The 14,624-nt window shown below is 40.6% G+C and overlaps 1 protein-coding gene across 1 annotated transcript in view; it reads left to right on the top strand.

The window, feature by feature from the left end:
• TMEFF1 (transmembrane protein with EGF like and two follistatin like domains 1) overlaps window positions 1-14,624 on the top strand; it is a 92,880-nt gene that overhangs the window by 76,884 nt on the left and 1,372 nt on the right. The window contains exons 8-9 of the mRNA XM_060154724.1: window positions 269-392; window positions 11,265-11,423. Coding sequence (XP_060010707.1) covers window positions 269-392; window positions 11,265-11,423 — 283 coding nt within the window. The remainder of the gene's footprint in view (window positions 1-268; window positions 393-11,264; window positions 11,424-14,624) is intronic.

The raw sequence follows: 14,624 nt of genomic DNA, 5'->3' as shown, positions 1-14,624 counted from the left end.
TTTTTTTTGGCAGATTGTTTTTTAACAGCAGTAGCTCACAGTGGTCACATCCTGCAAATACTTTTAAATGCTTTGAGTCTAAAGAGCCTGCCTGCTGTGTTTGTGGCATAATGAGACCTTGGTTCTTGTCCAGCCTCCTATCTGATACATTTCCTTTCCAAATTACCCAGCAAGGGGTGAATTTATTTGTTGCCTTAGAACCTTTGAAAAGTCCATATTTTTCAGTTTGCTTTTCACTGTTTATTGACCTGTTTTATGTTCTTGTAAGATGCTAGTGATCAAAGGGAAGATGTTTATATTGGAAACCACATGCCTTGCCCTGAAAACCTCAATGGTTACTGCATCCATGGAAAATGTGAATTCATTTATTCTACTCAGAAGGCTTCTTGTAGGTAAGTCAGAGTACCTCCAGATCAGAGGTGAGACATTTTTTCCATCATTGGTCACTGCTCTATAGAAGGCAATGAAATGTGGATTAAAAATATTACTAAAAGGTAGTATTTATTTACAATTGAGTTAAAAAATAAATTAGCAGCATCATTTGGAAAAAACTGGCAAGTAATATGCAAAAACAAAAACAGATGTTCTCTTAGGGTTTTGAGATGGACTTAACATTTTTAATATTATGCTATGTATTTTTTAATATAAAAATATGCCATAAACCAACATTATTCTGGTTTTTAAGCAGTCTATCACAGAGTGGTTTGAGGGACTAGAGAATGTGTTAAGAACCGAGGACATGTAACTCAAATAAAATTTATAGTAAAATAGATTTCTAAAAATGAGGGAATGTGGATGTAGAATCAGGTGTGATATGAGAGATGGAAACAGAAAGGGTGTGAATCTTTAACTGTGTGATTCCAGAGAGGTTATGCGACTTGTTGAAACTCAGCAGCAAGTTAGAAATAGAGCTGAGACAAAACTAGGTCTCAAGTTTCCTGATACTCAACCTGATGATCTTTGTGCTTTTTGCTCTTCTGTGTCTGTACTGATAACACTTCTTGCCGCTGCTTCTGGGAGCTTGTCCTCCACCTCAGGATGGTCTAGTGGGCCAGGCTATGTTTCCAGACTGGGGGAGATTGCTCTCATTCTGCTCACTCCTGCTCCCCTGCAGTTTGGCCAGTGAATCTTTCTCTCAAGAAGTAAAAGAAAGCTGTGTGAAACCAGGTCTCCTGGTTCCTCTATTCCTTTAGCTCCATTCTCCTGACTCTTTACCCCACTGCCCCACTCTCCTCCTACTTAAAAAATAAAACAAAACACTATAAACTGTTTTAATGGTTACTAAGAATTCTTTGTTAAGCTTTCTGCTTCTTCCTGATTGAAAGGTTTTCTTGTCTTTGAAGGAGCTAGCACCAGCCTCACCCCCACCCCACCCCTTTTCCTGAACATTGAAAAAAATACAGCCATGCTGTGGTACATATATGCAATGGAATATTACTCAGCCATAAAAAGAAATGAAATTGAGTTATTTGTAGTGAGGTGGATGGACCTAGAGTCTGTCATGCAGAGTGAAGTAAGTCAGAAAGAGAAAAACAAATACCGTATGCTAGCACATATATATGGAATCTAAGGGGGAAAAATGGTTCTGATGAACCTAGGGGCAGGACAGGAATAAAGATGCAGACATAGAGAATGGACTTGAGGACACGGGGAGGGGGAAGGGGAAGCTGGGACGAAGTGAGAGAGTAGTATTGACATATATACACTACCAAACGTAAAATAGCTAGCTAGTGGGAAGCAGCCGCATAGCACAGGGAGATCAGCTCAGTGATTTGTGACCACCTAGAGGGGTGAGATAGGGAGGGTGGGAGGGAGGGAGACACAAGAGGGAAGAGATACGGGAACATACGTAATAACTGATTTACTTTGTTATAAAGCAGAAACTAACACACCATTGTAAAGCAATTATACTCCAATAAAGATGTTAAAAAAAAATACAGCCATGCAAGGGAGAACAGGCCAGTTTAAAATAAAATCATACAGTGGATTCCTCATACTTGTCTCACAGTGACATACATACCTTGAAAGAAGATCAGATCGTGTTGTCCTCTTAGGATAGAGTGTCTTTTAAGATACCTAACATTGAGGGATGAGAGAGAATGATGTCCTGATAATGAAATGATACCAGGTCACTTTGTAGTATTTTACTCATTGACAGTAAGAAGACTGAATGGGGGCTTCCCTGGTGGTGCAGTGGTTGGGGATCCGCCTGCCAACGCAGGGGACATGGGTTCGAGCCCTGGTCCGGGAGGATCCTACATGCCGCAGAACAACTAAGCCCGTGCACCACAACTACTGAAGCCTGCACGTCTATAGCCCGTGCTCTGCAGCAAGAGAAGCCACCGCAGTGAGAAGCCCGTGCACCGCGGCAAAGAGTGGTCCCCACTCGCCGCAACTAGAGGAAGTCCCGTGCGCAGCAACGAAGACCCAACGCAGCCAAAAATAAAAATAAATAAATAAATAAAATAAAATAAAAAAACAAAAACAGAAAAGAGAACTGAAGAATAGACCAAATTTGTTTAAAAAAAACAAAAGAAGACTGAATGGTTTAGTAGTTGAAGGCTTTGGAATCAGGTATATCGGATTGGCCAGTTTTTGGCTATGCCCTTTGGAAGTTACTTAAAATTTCTAAGCCTCATTTTCCTTATTTGTAAAAAAAATAATAATGGTACTTGTTTCCTAGTGTCGTTAAAATTAAATGAGCTAGTGTATGCAAAGTGCTGAGCACAGTGCCTGTTACACAATGTGTGTTTAAGAAATAGCAATTGATGTTATTAGGCTGTACACACCATTAGGTTTGGGACTCTGCTCTGCCAACCACTCTCTCCCTAGTGCCTAGCATAGGGCCACTTCCAGTAGCTACTCAGTAAATAGTTTTTGAATGACATGTGATGATGGCCAACTTTTCCCTCTTCTTCAGACCAGAGGTGTTTCTTAAATGCTACAGAATCTCTTTTCTGCATTCTTGTAACTCCAAAAAGCAGGTGATCTTTTTTTTTTTTGTCTAAGCATTTATAGTGTCCACAAGAACCAGGCCATAGTATCACGTGCATTTCCACTGGTAGGTGTATGTGTTTGAGTAGCAGGAAACAGGCAGGGATGAACACCCTTTAGGCACAGTCCTATTATTAGGTTAAAATCTTTTAGCATTGTCCCATCATTAGTTTGTTTATTTATTGCCTATTTGGTACCAAATCCTACCTGACACTGGGGTCTCAAAATCAAATATGACATGGATCTAGCCTTCAAAAACACATACAGTCTGGTGGCAGCAACTGACAAATAATACACAATTAAAATATAATATGAAAAATGCTATCATACATAGATATGCATGAGGTGATTTGGGACTTCAAAAAAGCACTTCAACCTGAAGGGGGCATGGAGGACATTGCAGGAGGAGGGACAAGTCTTACAGGGACATTTGTGCCAATCCAGGAGGTTGTCCTCTGTCTTAAAGGCAGTGAGAAGCCATTTAAGGATTTAAATAAGAACGATGTGGTCAGATCTGAAAGCCACCCTGGTGGCTTGGTGAAAAATGGATTAGAAGACTGAATGTTAGGAGACTGTGTATGAGTGAACAGTGAGAGCCTGAACCAAGTAAAGAAGTTGTAGTGGGAATGAGATGAGGAGATAAGTTGCAGAGAGAAAATAGGTGGCTGAATCCATAGGTTTTGGTGACCAGTTGGGTATGAAGATGGGAATGTGGGAGTTGGTGGAGGGTCATGGGAAGGAAGAGTCAAGAGTCTCCCTGGTTTCTGGCTGATGCAGAATTGAGTGGGGAAGGAGAATGGGGGCAGGAGGTTTGCGGGGACATGATGTACTGAGCTTAGTAATGCTTGTTCTCAGGTGCCTGTGGGCTATCCTCTTACCTAGTAGGCTACTGGGTATCTGTGGTTTTGGAACTCATGAGACAGATGCACATTGAAGGTGTGTTTGGGAATCATTCCATCTCTAGCGTATCCCTTCTAATTCCTACTCAGCAGTCCTTCCACCCCACTGGGCCTCCAAGTAATTGATCTCTCACCCTGCATGTCCTCATCGCCTCCTTACTCAGCTTAACTCGTGGTCAATCCTTGCAGTCCGTCTCTTGCTTCATCATATACTCACTTGACAAAACTATAATCCAGGTTCATTCCAGCTTCCCGCCTGCTGTATACCTACACTCACCAGACTGACTGGTCTCACTGACCTTTATACTCAGTGGGCCCTGTATACTGCCTGCAGTCACTCTATAACTGCGGTCCATTCATCCTCCTGTCCTAGATAAGTTGACTGCTTTATACCGTCACCCCTCTCTTCAGACTGTCAACACCTCCTCTCTCATCCTCACTCTCAGCTGATGATCTTGTTTCCAAGTTCACTGAGAAAACTGGAGCAATATGAGGAGAATGCCCACAGACTTTTTACTATCACTGCCAGCAGTGCTCCCCCCTTTTCTTATCATATATTCTTGTGTACATATATTTTTTAATATATTTGTAAATATATTTTTATTTCTTTTACCTTGAAAGACCTCTACCAGCTACTGTCCCATTTCTGTCCTTTCCTTTGTAGAAGAACTCAAAACAGTTGTCTATAATCTGTCTTCAGTTGCTCACTTCCCATCTCTCATGAATCCATCCCAATAGGCTTTTGCCACCCAGCACTTCACTGAGACTGTTCTTGTTACTAAATTCATTAGTCAATTCTCAGTCTTAAATTACTTTTGAACGGTCAGTGGCGTTTGACCTCCTGTGTGATAGACATTCTTCACCTGGCTTCCAGGACGACACTCTCTTGGTTTTCTCCTACCTCACTGGCCATTCCTTTCAGCCTTCTTGCCTGGGTCCTCTTTTGCTTCCTGGTCTCTCAGTGTTGGTGTACCACCAGGATCCAGCCCTGGTCCTTTTCCTTAGTGATTCCCTCCAGCCTCAGGGCTTTACATGTCGTATGCTAATGACCCCCATCCCAGACCTCTCTCCTCAGTGTGGGACTCACAGATCTCTCTCCCTCACTGCCATTTTCACATGGTTGTCTGACACCCCAAGCTAACAGGACCTAAGCTGATCTCCTGATCTGTCTACCCTCCCGTAAACCTGTTCCATCTATAACTTCTCCATCTCAGTTGATGCCAACTCCATCTTTTCATTGGTTTAGACAAAACACTTCTGATACATCTTTGACTTCTGTCTCTGTCATACTCCATATTTAGTCAGTTGAAGAGTCCTGTTCGCTCTATTTCAGAATATATGCAGAATTTGATTACTTCTCATCATTGTCACTGCCATTCCTAGTCTAGGCACCATTTTTCCCCTCTGGCATTATGCAGTAGCCTTCCTGATTGTATCCTAAATAGTCCATATTCAACACAGCAGCCAGAGTGAGACTTTTAAAATAAAAGTCAGTTCATGTCCTTCTTCTGCTAACGCCCTTCCAGCAACTCCTCCATCTTCTGAATGAGGAGAACTTCACAGGTGGGCCCCTTTACCTCTCTGTCTTGGTCCCCTGCTTCCCTTCGGCTGGCCCACTCCAGCCATACTTTTATTTCTTGGACACACCATGCACTTATGCTCCCACCTCAGGGCCTTTGTGCTGACTCTTCCTTTGCCTGTTATGCTGTCCTCCCACTTGTCCACATGGCAAACTCCCTGACCTCTTTCACATCCTTACTCACATGTCTCTTACTGAAGCCTACCTTGACCACCTTACTTAAAGCTGCAGTCCTCCCTTCCTGGCCCATACCTGGCATTCATGTTATCCCTTAGTTCTCTCTCTCCTCTCTCTTGTGTAGTACATGTCACCTTCTAACATAACCATTTAATTTGCTTAGCGTGTTTCTTGACCCTCCCTCCCTGACTAGAGGGTAAACAGGCCAGAGATCTTTGTTCACTGATGTAACCTAAATGCCCATTATAGTACTTGGCACATGTCAGGTTCTCAATAAATGTGTTAAATGGATGAGTGAATGAGTCAGCCCATGAGGCCATGGGAGTGAATGAGATTACTATGGAGGGTATGGGGATGAAAGAGTAGGCAGTAGAGGACCAAATGTCTGGATCTGCCTTTAATCAGCAACAGAAAAAATAGTGCTAACCTAGAAGTTAATACTCTGGGTATTTGGAGAGTATAACCCTAAAGTCAGGTGCAGAAAATAATGTCCAGGGAGGATTGCCTGAATCATATATGGCCTATACATTTTTTTTGATATTCTGATTTTTTTTTTTTTTTTTTTTTGCGGTACGCGGGCCTCTCACTGTTGTGGCCTCTCCTGTTGCGGAGCACAGGCTCCGGACACGCAGGCTCAGTGGCCATGGCTCACGGGTCCAGCCGCTCCGCGGCATGTGGGATCTTCCTGGACCGGGGCACGAACCCGTGTCTTCTGCATCGGCAGGCGGACTCTCAACCACTGCGCCACCAGGGAAGCCCGATATTCTGATTTTTAATCTTTGGGTTAAGCTAAAGTGTCAGCTGAATAACTAGGACATTGTTATAGCTCCCTATGGAACTATTTTTATTTCACTGAGCTTTGAGTTTTAGCTGTTAGCCTACCATGAAAGGCATTATTTTAAATAATCCTATGAGACTTCATTATTGAATTTATTGCAGCTATATTATTGAGGGAAGTTCCCTGTATGAGAAAGTACCCTCCTTTTTTTTTTTTTTTTTGGTCACACCACACGGCTTGTGGTGATCTTAGTTCCCCAACCAGGGATTGAACCTGTGCCCTTGGCACTGAAAGCACCTAGTCCTAACTACTGGGCCGCCAGGGAATTACCAGAAAATACCCTCTTTAAGTGAGGACTAATGAGATAAAGTTCCCTTAAATTTATTAAAAATCGTAACTGTGATTCTTTATTTTTTTAAATTGAAGTATAATTGATTTACAATATTATATTAGTTTCAAGTATACAGCATAGTGATTCAGTATTTTTATACATTATACTCCATTAAAAGTTATTACAAAATAATGGCTATAATTCCCCGTGCTGTACAATATATCCTTGTTGCTTATCTATTTTAAACATAGTAGTTTGTATCTCTTAATGCCATACCCCTATCTTGTACCTCCTCCCTTCCACCTCCCCTTTGGTAACCACTAGTTTGTTTCCTATATCTGTGAGTCTGTTTCTTTTTTGCTATCTACATTCATTTGTTTTATTTTTTAGATTCCACAAATAAGTGATATCATACAGTATTTGTCTTTCTCTGACTTATTTCACTAAGCATAATATTCTCTATGTCCTTCCATGTTGCTGCAGATGGCAGAATTTCATTCATTTTTATGGCTGAGGAGTGTTCCATTGTATATATATATATAGCACATCTTCTTTATCCATTTGTCTGTTGATGCACACTTGGATTGCTTCCATATCTTGGCTGTTGTAAATAGTGCTGCTATGAACATTGGGATGTATGTATCTTTTCAAGTTAGTGTTTTTGTTTTTTTCTGGATATATGTCCAGGAGTGGAATTTCTGTGTCATAAGGTAGGTCTATTTTAGTTTTTTGAGGAATCTCCATACTGTTTTCCATAGTGGCTGCACAATTTACATTCCCACCAACAGTGTAGGAGGGTTCCCTTTTCTCCACATCATTGCCAACATTTGTTATTTGTGGACTTTTTGATGATTGCCATTCTGACAGATGTGAGGTGATATCTCATTTTTTTTTGTTTTACATTTTGTTAATAAATAGAGATGTTGAGCATCTTTTCATGTGTAAGCCATCTGTGTGTCTTCTTTGGAAAAATGTCTATTCAGGTCTTCTGCCCATTTTTTTTTTAATTTTTAAAATTTATTTTTATTTTTGGTTGCATTGGGTCTTAGTTTCGGCACGCAGGATCTTCATTGAGGCATGCGGGATCTTAAGTTGTGGCGCGAGGGCTCCTCGTTGCAGTGCGTGGGCTTCTCTATAGCTGTGGCGTGTGGGTATTCTCTCTCTAGTTGTGGCACGCAGGCTTCAGGGCACGTGGGCTCTGTAGTTTGTGGCATGCAGTCTCGCTAGTTGAGGCGCGTGAGCTCAGTAGTGTGGCATGTGGGTTTAGTTGTCCCATGGCATGTGGGATCTTAGTTCTCTGAGCAGGGATTGAACCTGCGTCCCCTGCATTGTAAGGCCAATTCTTTACCACTGGACCACCAGGGAAGTACCTTTTGCCCATTTTTTGATTGGTTTGTTTTTTTGATATTGAGTTGTATGAGCTGATTATATATTTTGGGTATTAACTCCTTATAAGTCGTATTATTTGCAGATATTTTCTGCCATTCAGTAGGTGGTCTTTTTGTTTTGTCTGTGGTTTCCTTTGCTGTGCAAAAGCTTTTAAGTTTCATTTGGTCCCATTTGTTCAGTTTTGCTTTTATTTCTTTTGCCTTGGGAGCTATATCCAAAAAAATATCACTACGATTTATGTCAGAGTGTTCTGCCTATGTTCTCTTCTAGGTGTTTCATGGTTTTCAGGTCTTATGTTTAGGTTTAATCCATTTTGAGTTTATTTTTGCATATGGTGTGAGGAAATGTTCTAATCTCATTCTTTTACATGTAGTTGTCCAGTTACTGTGATTCTTCTGAACAACTGGCTTGATTTCATTTTGTGGAGATTGTATTTTGTATCAGTGATTTTATCTCTTTTCCTTTTCCTCTTCCTTTTTCATTTTCTTTTCCTTCTCCCCTCCCCTTTCCTTCTCCCCTCCCCTTTCCTTCTCCCCTCCCCTTTCCTTCTCCCCTCCCCTCCCCTCCCCTTTCCCTCCCCTCCCCTCCCCTCCCCTTTCCCTCCCCTCCCCTCCCCTTTCCCTCCCCTCCCCTCCCCTTTCCCTCCCCTCCCCACCCCTCCCCTTTCCCTCCCCACCCCTCCCCTTTCCCTCCCCTCCCCACCCTTCCCCTTTCCCTCCCCTCCCCACCCCTCCCCTCCCCTCCCCTCCCCTTTCCCTCCCCTCCCCTCCCCTTTCCCTCCCCTCCCCTCCCCTTTCCCTCCCTTCCCCTCCTCTCCTTTCCTCTCCTCTCCCCTCCTCTCCTTTCCCCTTCTTTCCTTCATCCAATGGTTTTTAGTGTATTCACAGAGTTGTGCAGTCACCACAGTCAGTTTTACATTTCATTACCCCAAGAGGAAACTCTATACCCTTTAGCTATTACTCCCAAATCTCCCCATCCTCCTCAGCCTTAGACAACCAATAATCTACTTTGTCTCTATAGATTTATCTATTCTGGTCATTTCATTTAAGTAGATTATATTCATATAATATGTGGTCTTCTGTGTATTTCACTTAGCATACTCTTTCCAAGGTTTATCCATGTTGTGGCATATATCGGTATGTTGTTCCTTTTTGTGGCTGGATAATATTTCATTGGATGGGTAATACCACATTTTTTAATCCACTTACCAGTTGATGAATAGTTGGACTGTTTCCACTTTTTGGCTATTATGAATAATGCTGCCTTGAATAATTTTGTGCAAGTTTTTGTGTGGACATATGTTTTAATTTCACTTGGGTAATTTCCTAGGAGTGGAATTGCTGGACTAAATGCTAACTCTATGTTTAACTTTTTGAGGAACTGCCGGACTATTATCAAAAGTGGCTGCATCATTTTATGTTCTTTACAGTAACCTTGCCATCACTTGTTATTATCTGACTTTTTGATTTCTAATGGGTATATTAGATACCTCATCATACTGCGGTTTTGATTTGTATTTCCATGATGACTAATGATGTTAGTGCTTATTTGTCATTTACCTATCTTGTTTGGAGAAATGTCTATTCAGATATTTTGCCTATTTTGTATTTTTTGGTCTTTTTGTTAATGAATTGTAATAGTATTTTTATATATTCTAGATACAGTCTCTTATCAGATATATAGTTTGCAAAAATTTTCTCCTGTGGGTTATCTTTTCACTTTCTTGATAGTGTCCTTATGTACAAAAGATTTAATTTTGATTTAGCCCAATTTAACTTTTTTGTTGTTGTTTTTGTTGTCATATGAAGAAATCATTGCCTCATCTAAGGTCATGAATATTTACTTTCCTTTTTTCCCCCCAAGAGTTTTGTAGTTTTAGCTCTTACATTTAGATCTGTGATCCATTTGACTTAATTTGTGTATGTTGTGAGAAAGAGGTCCAGCTTCATTCTTTTGTATGTGGATGCCCAGTTGTCCCAGCACCATTTGTTGAAGAGACCGTTCTTTTCCCATCAAGTTGCCTTAGCACCCTTGTCGAAAATCAGTTGACCATAGATGTATGGGTGTATTTATGGGCTCTCAATTATGTTTTCTGATCTGTATATCTACTGTACTACTATTTTCTGTCTGCTAGGAAGCTTAGAACCCAGTGTGCAACCTTCTGGCAGGCGGCTAGGAACCTCAAGGGTAGGAATTGTGGACTCACATCACCCCTGGCTTCCCCTGTTTACTTCCAGGTTTCTTTCTTGCTATGTGTGTTTTATTAAAAATTATTTTTTTGTAATGAAGTGTGGGTCATTAATAAATATCCTTATACGTCAGATGTTTTATTAATCAGTTCTAACCGAAGGCTGGCTAATTTACACATTTTGCTTCTGTCAACTAAAAAATGGGAATTTTCTATTAAGTATCTTAAATGTTTCCCCCTGTCAAGCTACTATCATCACCTGATGTTGCCTTTTTATTTACTCTTAATTGGAATTCAGATAATTTCTAAGATTCACACCTATTTGACTGCTTGGCTGTGTTTCTGTCATTAATAACTTATTTTCATCTCCCCCCCTGCATTTTAAGTGATTGTATTATGTGTACTGAAAAGTTATCTTGAATATAATTTGGTGTTACGTTCAGAGAACTGTAAATGTTTATATCTATTTATTCAATAATCCCACTTCCAAGTATCTAGCCTAAGGGATAACACTAAATATAGAAAAGTGCACATTCATCATAATATCCACCACACCTAATCCATAATTCTGAAAAATGGAAAATAACTGATACGTCTAAGAGCAAGGAATAGATAAGTTAGCTGTATTATAGCCACCGAATGGGATATTGTGAATCCATATTTAAATGGCAGTAATAAAGTAGTATAAAGACTACTTAGCAGCTCTAAAATTAATGTGATATAATGATAAGTGGAAGAAGCACTTTATACAATAGTCATATTAGAAAGAGTAGAAGGAAATACAATGATGGCAATGTTTTTTTTTTTAGATGGTGGGAGAGTGCCTGATTTGCTGTTTTTGTTTAAGTTTGTCATTCTTTTGTATGTTTTAATTTTAAAACCTGGAATTATTGAAATTTATAGGAATCCTTTTTTTTTCCCTTTTTCAGATGTGAATCTGGTTACACTGGACAGCACTGTGAAAAGACAGACTTTAGTATTCTCTATGTAGTGCCAAGTAGGCAAAAGCTCACTCATGTTCTTATTGCAGCAATTATTGGAGCTGTACAGATTGCCATTATAGTAGCAATTGTCATGTGCATAACAAGGTAGGTAATGGCCTAAGAAACACCAACATTCAATTAGAGGTGGGTAGCTGTGTTCAAGAACCTTGAAACACTCAAAATGATAGGGACTTTACGTCCACCAGCCTATTAGGAAGAAATCCTAGGATCAGTTCTCTAAGGTTTCCACGTAGGTCTGACCTCCCAGTGTCTTGCTGCTTTAGAATTTGGTCAAGAACTCACTCCCAGGGTTACAGGCTGCAAGCAGAGGAAGCGTGAGGATATTCAGTGGCATAAAGGAATTTCGAGATCTTAGAACTGTGTGTGTGCTTCAAGCACTGAATTTAGGGACAGCGATGGTAGCAGAATGGTCTGCACATGCACGTAAGAGCCATGCAGAAACTTTTTAAGTCCTGCAGAACTGACTAGGTCTTATGCCCTAAGAATATACTTTATCCATAGTAAATATAATAAGGGAAGAAATCAGAGGTTAAAGAAAACTGCTTTTTTATATGTTGTCTTAACATTACTTCATTTTCTGGAATACAGTCATAAATATTAAACTTCAAAATTCTCTATCATAACTAAAACTGTTGGAGTTTATCATAACTAGCCCCCAAACTAAAGGACGTATTTGGAGTGCAATTAGCCTAAAAATGGGTGTTTTCCAGGCTGAGTGGAAATATGTAAGTCAGAACTGAACTGGACCTGGGAGATGTAAAAGTAAATTAAGTTCATCTTGTCTTTATGCTTCCCAGTCTCATGTCTTTTCTTCTTGCTTGCTTTGTCCTACCTCCTTTAAGGCTTGGTTCAGAGTCCCATAAACATCATCTCTATACTTTTCTGTATTACTCTGGGCAGAGGGTTGGAATTTATCAAGTGCAGATATTGGCAGGCCATAATGGATTTATGGCTCTTCTATCCAAAGACAGGATAGAAGCAGATCTTCAGTGGTCTCAGCCATCTGGAGCTAAAATGATAAATCTAGAAATGATAAAAAATATTCTCTGAGAAGCAGATATTTTTCATAAAATTTAAGCACTAAAGCCAGTGGACTTTTATTCTGTAGAACAGATGATCTGCCCTTAGGCAAGACTACTGAGTATAAAATTTGACAGTAGATTAAAGTAGAGACATAATATTATAAAAAATAATGACAGCACAAAGAGAAAATAGAAAAAAAAACTACCATGTAACAGCAGGGCTGCCTGTGGCTATTTAACATAGGCTCAGAGGTTGAGTAATTTGCCTGTGGTCATCCAGCTAGCAAGTGGAAGTGTCTGGATTTGGATTTGGTGCCTGCCCCATTTCCTAAATCATTCCTCTTTCCACTGAACCACCAAGAGGAAGAGGGTCTGTGTTGAGTCATCTTGGGAAATATATTTGCCAAGTATGACCATTGCATGGGAGCAAGGTTCAAACTTGATTTTGTAGTGGTTCAGGGTTTTTGAACAGGGGAGGGACTTGGTATGAACCATTTTTCCAGAGCATTAATCCGAGTGTCATCTGAAAAATTCACCAGAGGAGAGAAAATGTGAGGTTGGGGGAGACCATTTAGGACATTATTAGAGTAAAGCAGGAGTGGAGTAATAGATGATTTTGAAGATGAATGAAAGAAATAAGGTAATTAGGTAAAGGGAAGGGAAGATTTTGAGACCCAGTGACAGTGCCATCTTTAAGATCAAAGGATGTTTAAGTCAGCAGGGAGTTATTTTGCATTCAACCCCTTCATTCTAGAGAAGTGAGGAAACTGGAGCCCTGGGATGGGAAGTATCTTAGCCAAGATCACAGAGATAGTTCAGCCCTTTTACAGATCGTATCCAGCCTTTTGTCCAGCTCTCTGCTTTGATTCTCACTGTGCTGTAATCCTCAACGACTAAATTAAAGATACCCGGCAAGTAGTTTTCAAGGTAGTACCCCGCCCCCCCCCAATTTATACCCCAAATGCATTTGCTGCCTTCACAGACACGTCAGCATTGCCATATATTTATTTTTAACTGTGTTAGAGTGTCTACACTGCCCTCCATCTCTATGTCTGAAGGGTCAACTCATTGAATTTATCATAGATCTCTCCCTGAGGGTTTTTTATTGTGGCATTTTCTCCTCTAGAATGTCTTGCTCATGTGGATTTAGGATATTATAATTATGCGCCTGGACTTATCTGCATTGCATTTTTAAGGAGTGCCTCTCCCACATAGTCCATTACGGGACAGCTGTTCACTTATCCTGGGGTGGCTGTTACATATGAGGAATCTTCCTTTAAAAGGATGTTCTCACTGACCCACTTATCAAGACTGCATAAGTGAAATTTTCTTTTATGCTTGTAATCTTCTTTCATGTTGAACATCACCTTAGCCAGATCCCTTTATTGTATAGATGAAAAAACCGTGGTCCCGGGAAGTTGGAACTTGTCCAATGTCAAGGTGAGTTTGTGACAGTTGCAGAGGGTTGCTTGCCCTCTCAACCAGTGTCCCCATTTATGAAATGGAGATGATTCCATCACTGTCTACCTCCAAGTGTTTTTATGAGGATTAGTAAGATAAAATCTGTGAAAAACAGTTATGTAAAATGGAAGCGTTACCATCAAGGCTTTTAAGTCAAGACAAAGTAGTGCTCTTTGAAACTGAATAAAAACCTGGAACCTTACAGTAGAAGCACTCATTCTCTCAAGACTTTCTTTCCATTAGATTATAAGTTCCTTGCTGGCAGAGATTTTAGAGGTTAGTCCAACTTTAATATTTGCTTATAGGAAGAGGAGGTTGCACAGCTAGTTTCTAGCAGAGCCCAAACTCAGAATTACTGGAACTCATCTCAGTCCCTTTATTCCATGTTGTGTAGCATAGCACTTTGTGCACAGTAGGAGCTGATATGTTTGCATTCTAGTGGGCAAGCACAAGAGCAGTGACGGCACGATGAGCTTTATACCCCCGCGGAGGAACATGTACGGAACAGTGAGAGCAGAGTCGAGGAATATCCCTTATGCCCCGGAGGGCAGTTCTATTCTGGGTTCTGTGGTGTGCCCTAGAAGGGTGTGGAACGACTTCTTCTTAGTTACTGTCTGAAATTGCTAGGCGTTTCCTGTGTATTCTGATCTGAGGTTAATAAGCACATTTCTTCCTGATTTCTCCTTCATTTAAGCTGTCCTTGTCATTTTTGGGGGTGTCATCATGCTCAGGGAAAGTACATAAGCCAGGAGCCTTTCTACTGTCACGAGTTTATATGTTAGCAGTCACTGTGTCTTGGGAG

This window comes from Lagenorhynchus albirostris, chromosome 7 (genome assembly GCF_949774975.1).
Source record: "Lagenorhynchus albirostris chromosome 7, mLagAlb1.1, whole genome shotgun sequence".
In the NCBI taxonomy this organism is placed as follows: domain Eukaryota; kingdom Metazoa; phylum Chordata; class Mammalia; order Artiodactyla; family Delphinidae; genus Lagenorhynchus; species Lagenorhynchus albirostris.
Note: the sequence above shows the minus strand (reverse complement) of the source record. Positions and strands in the feature narration are given on the sequence as shown.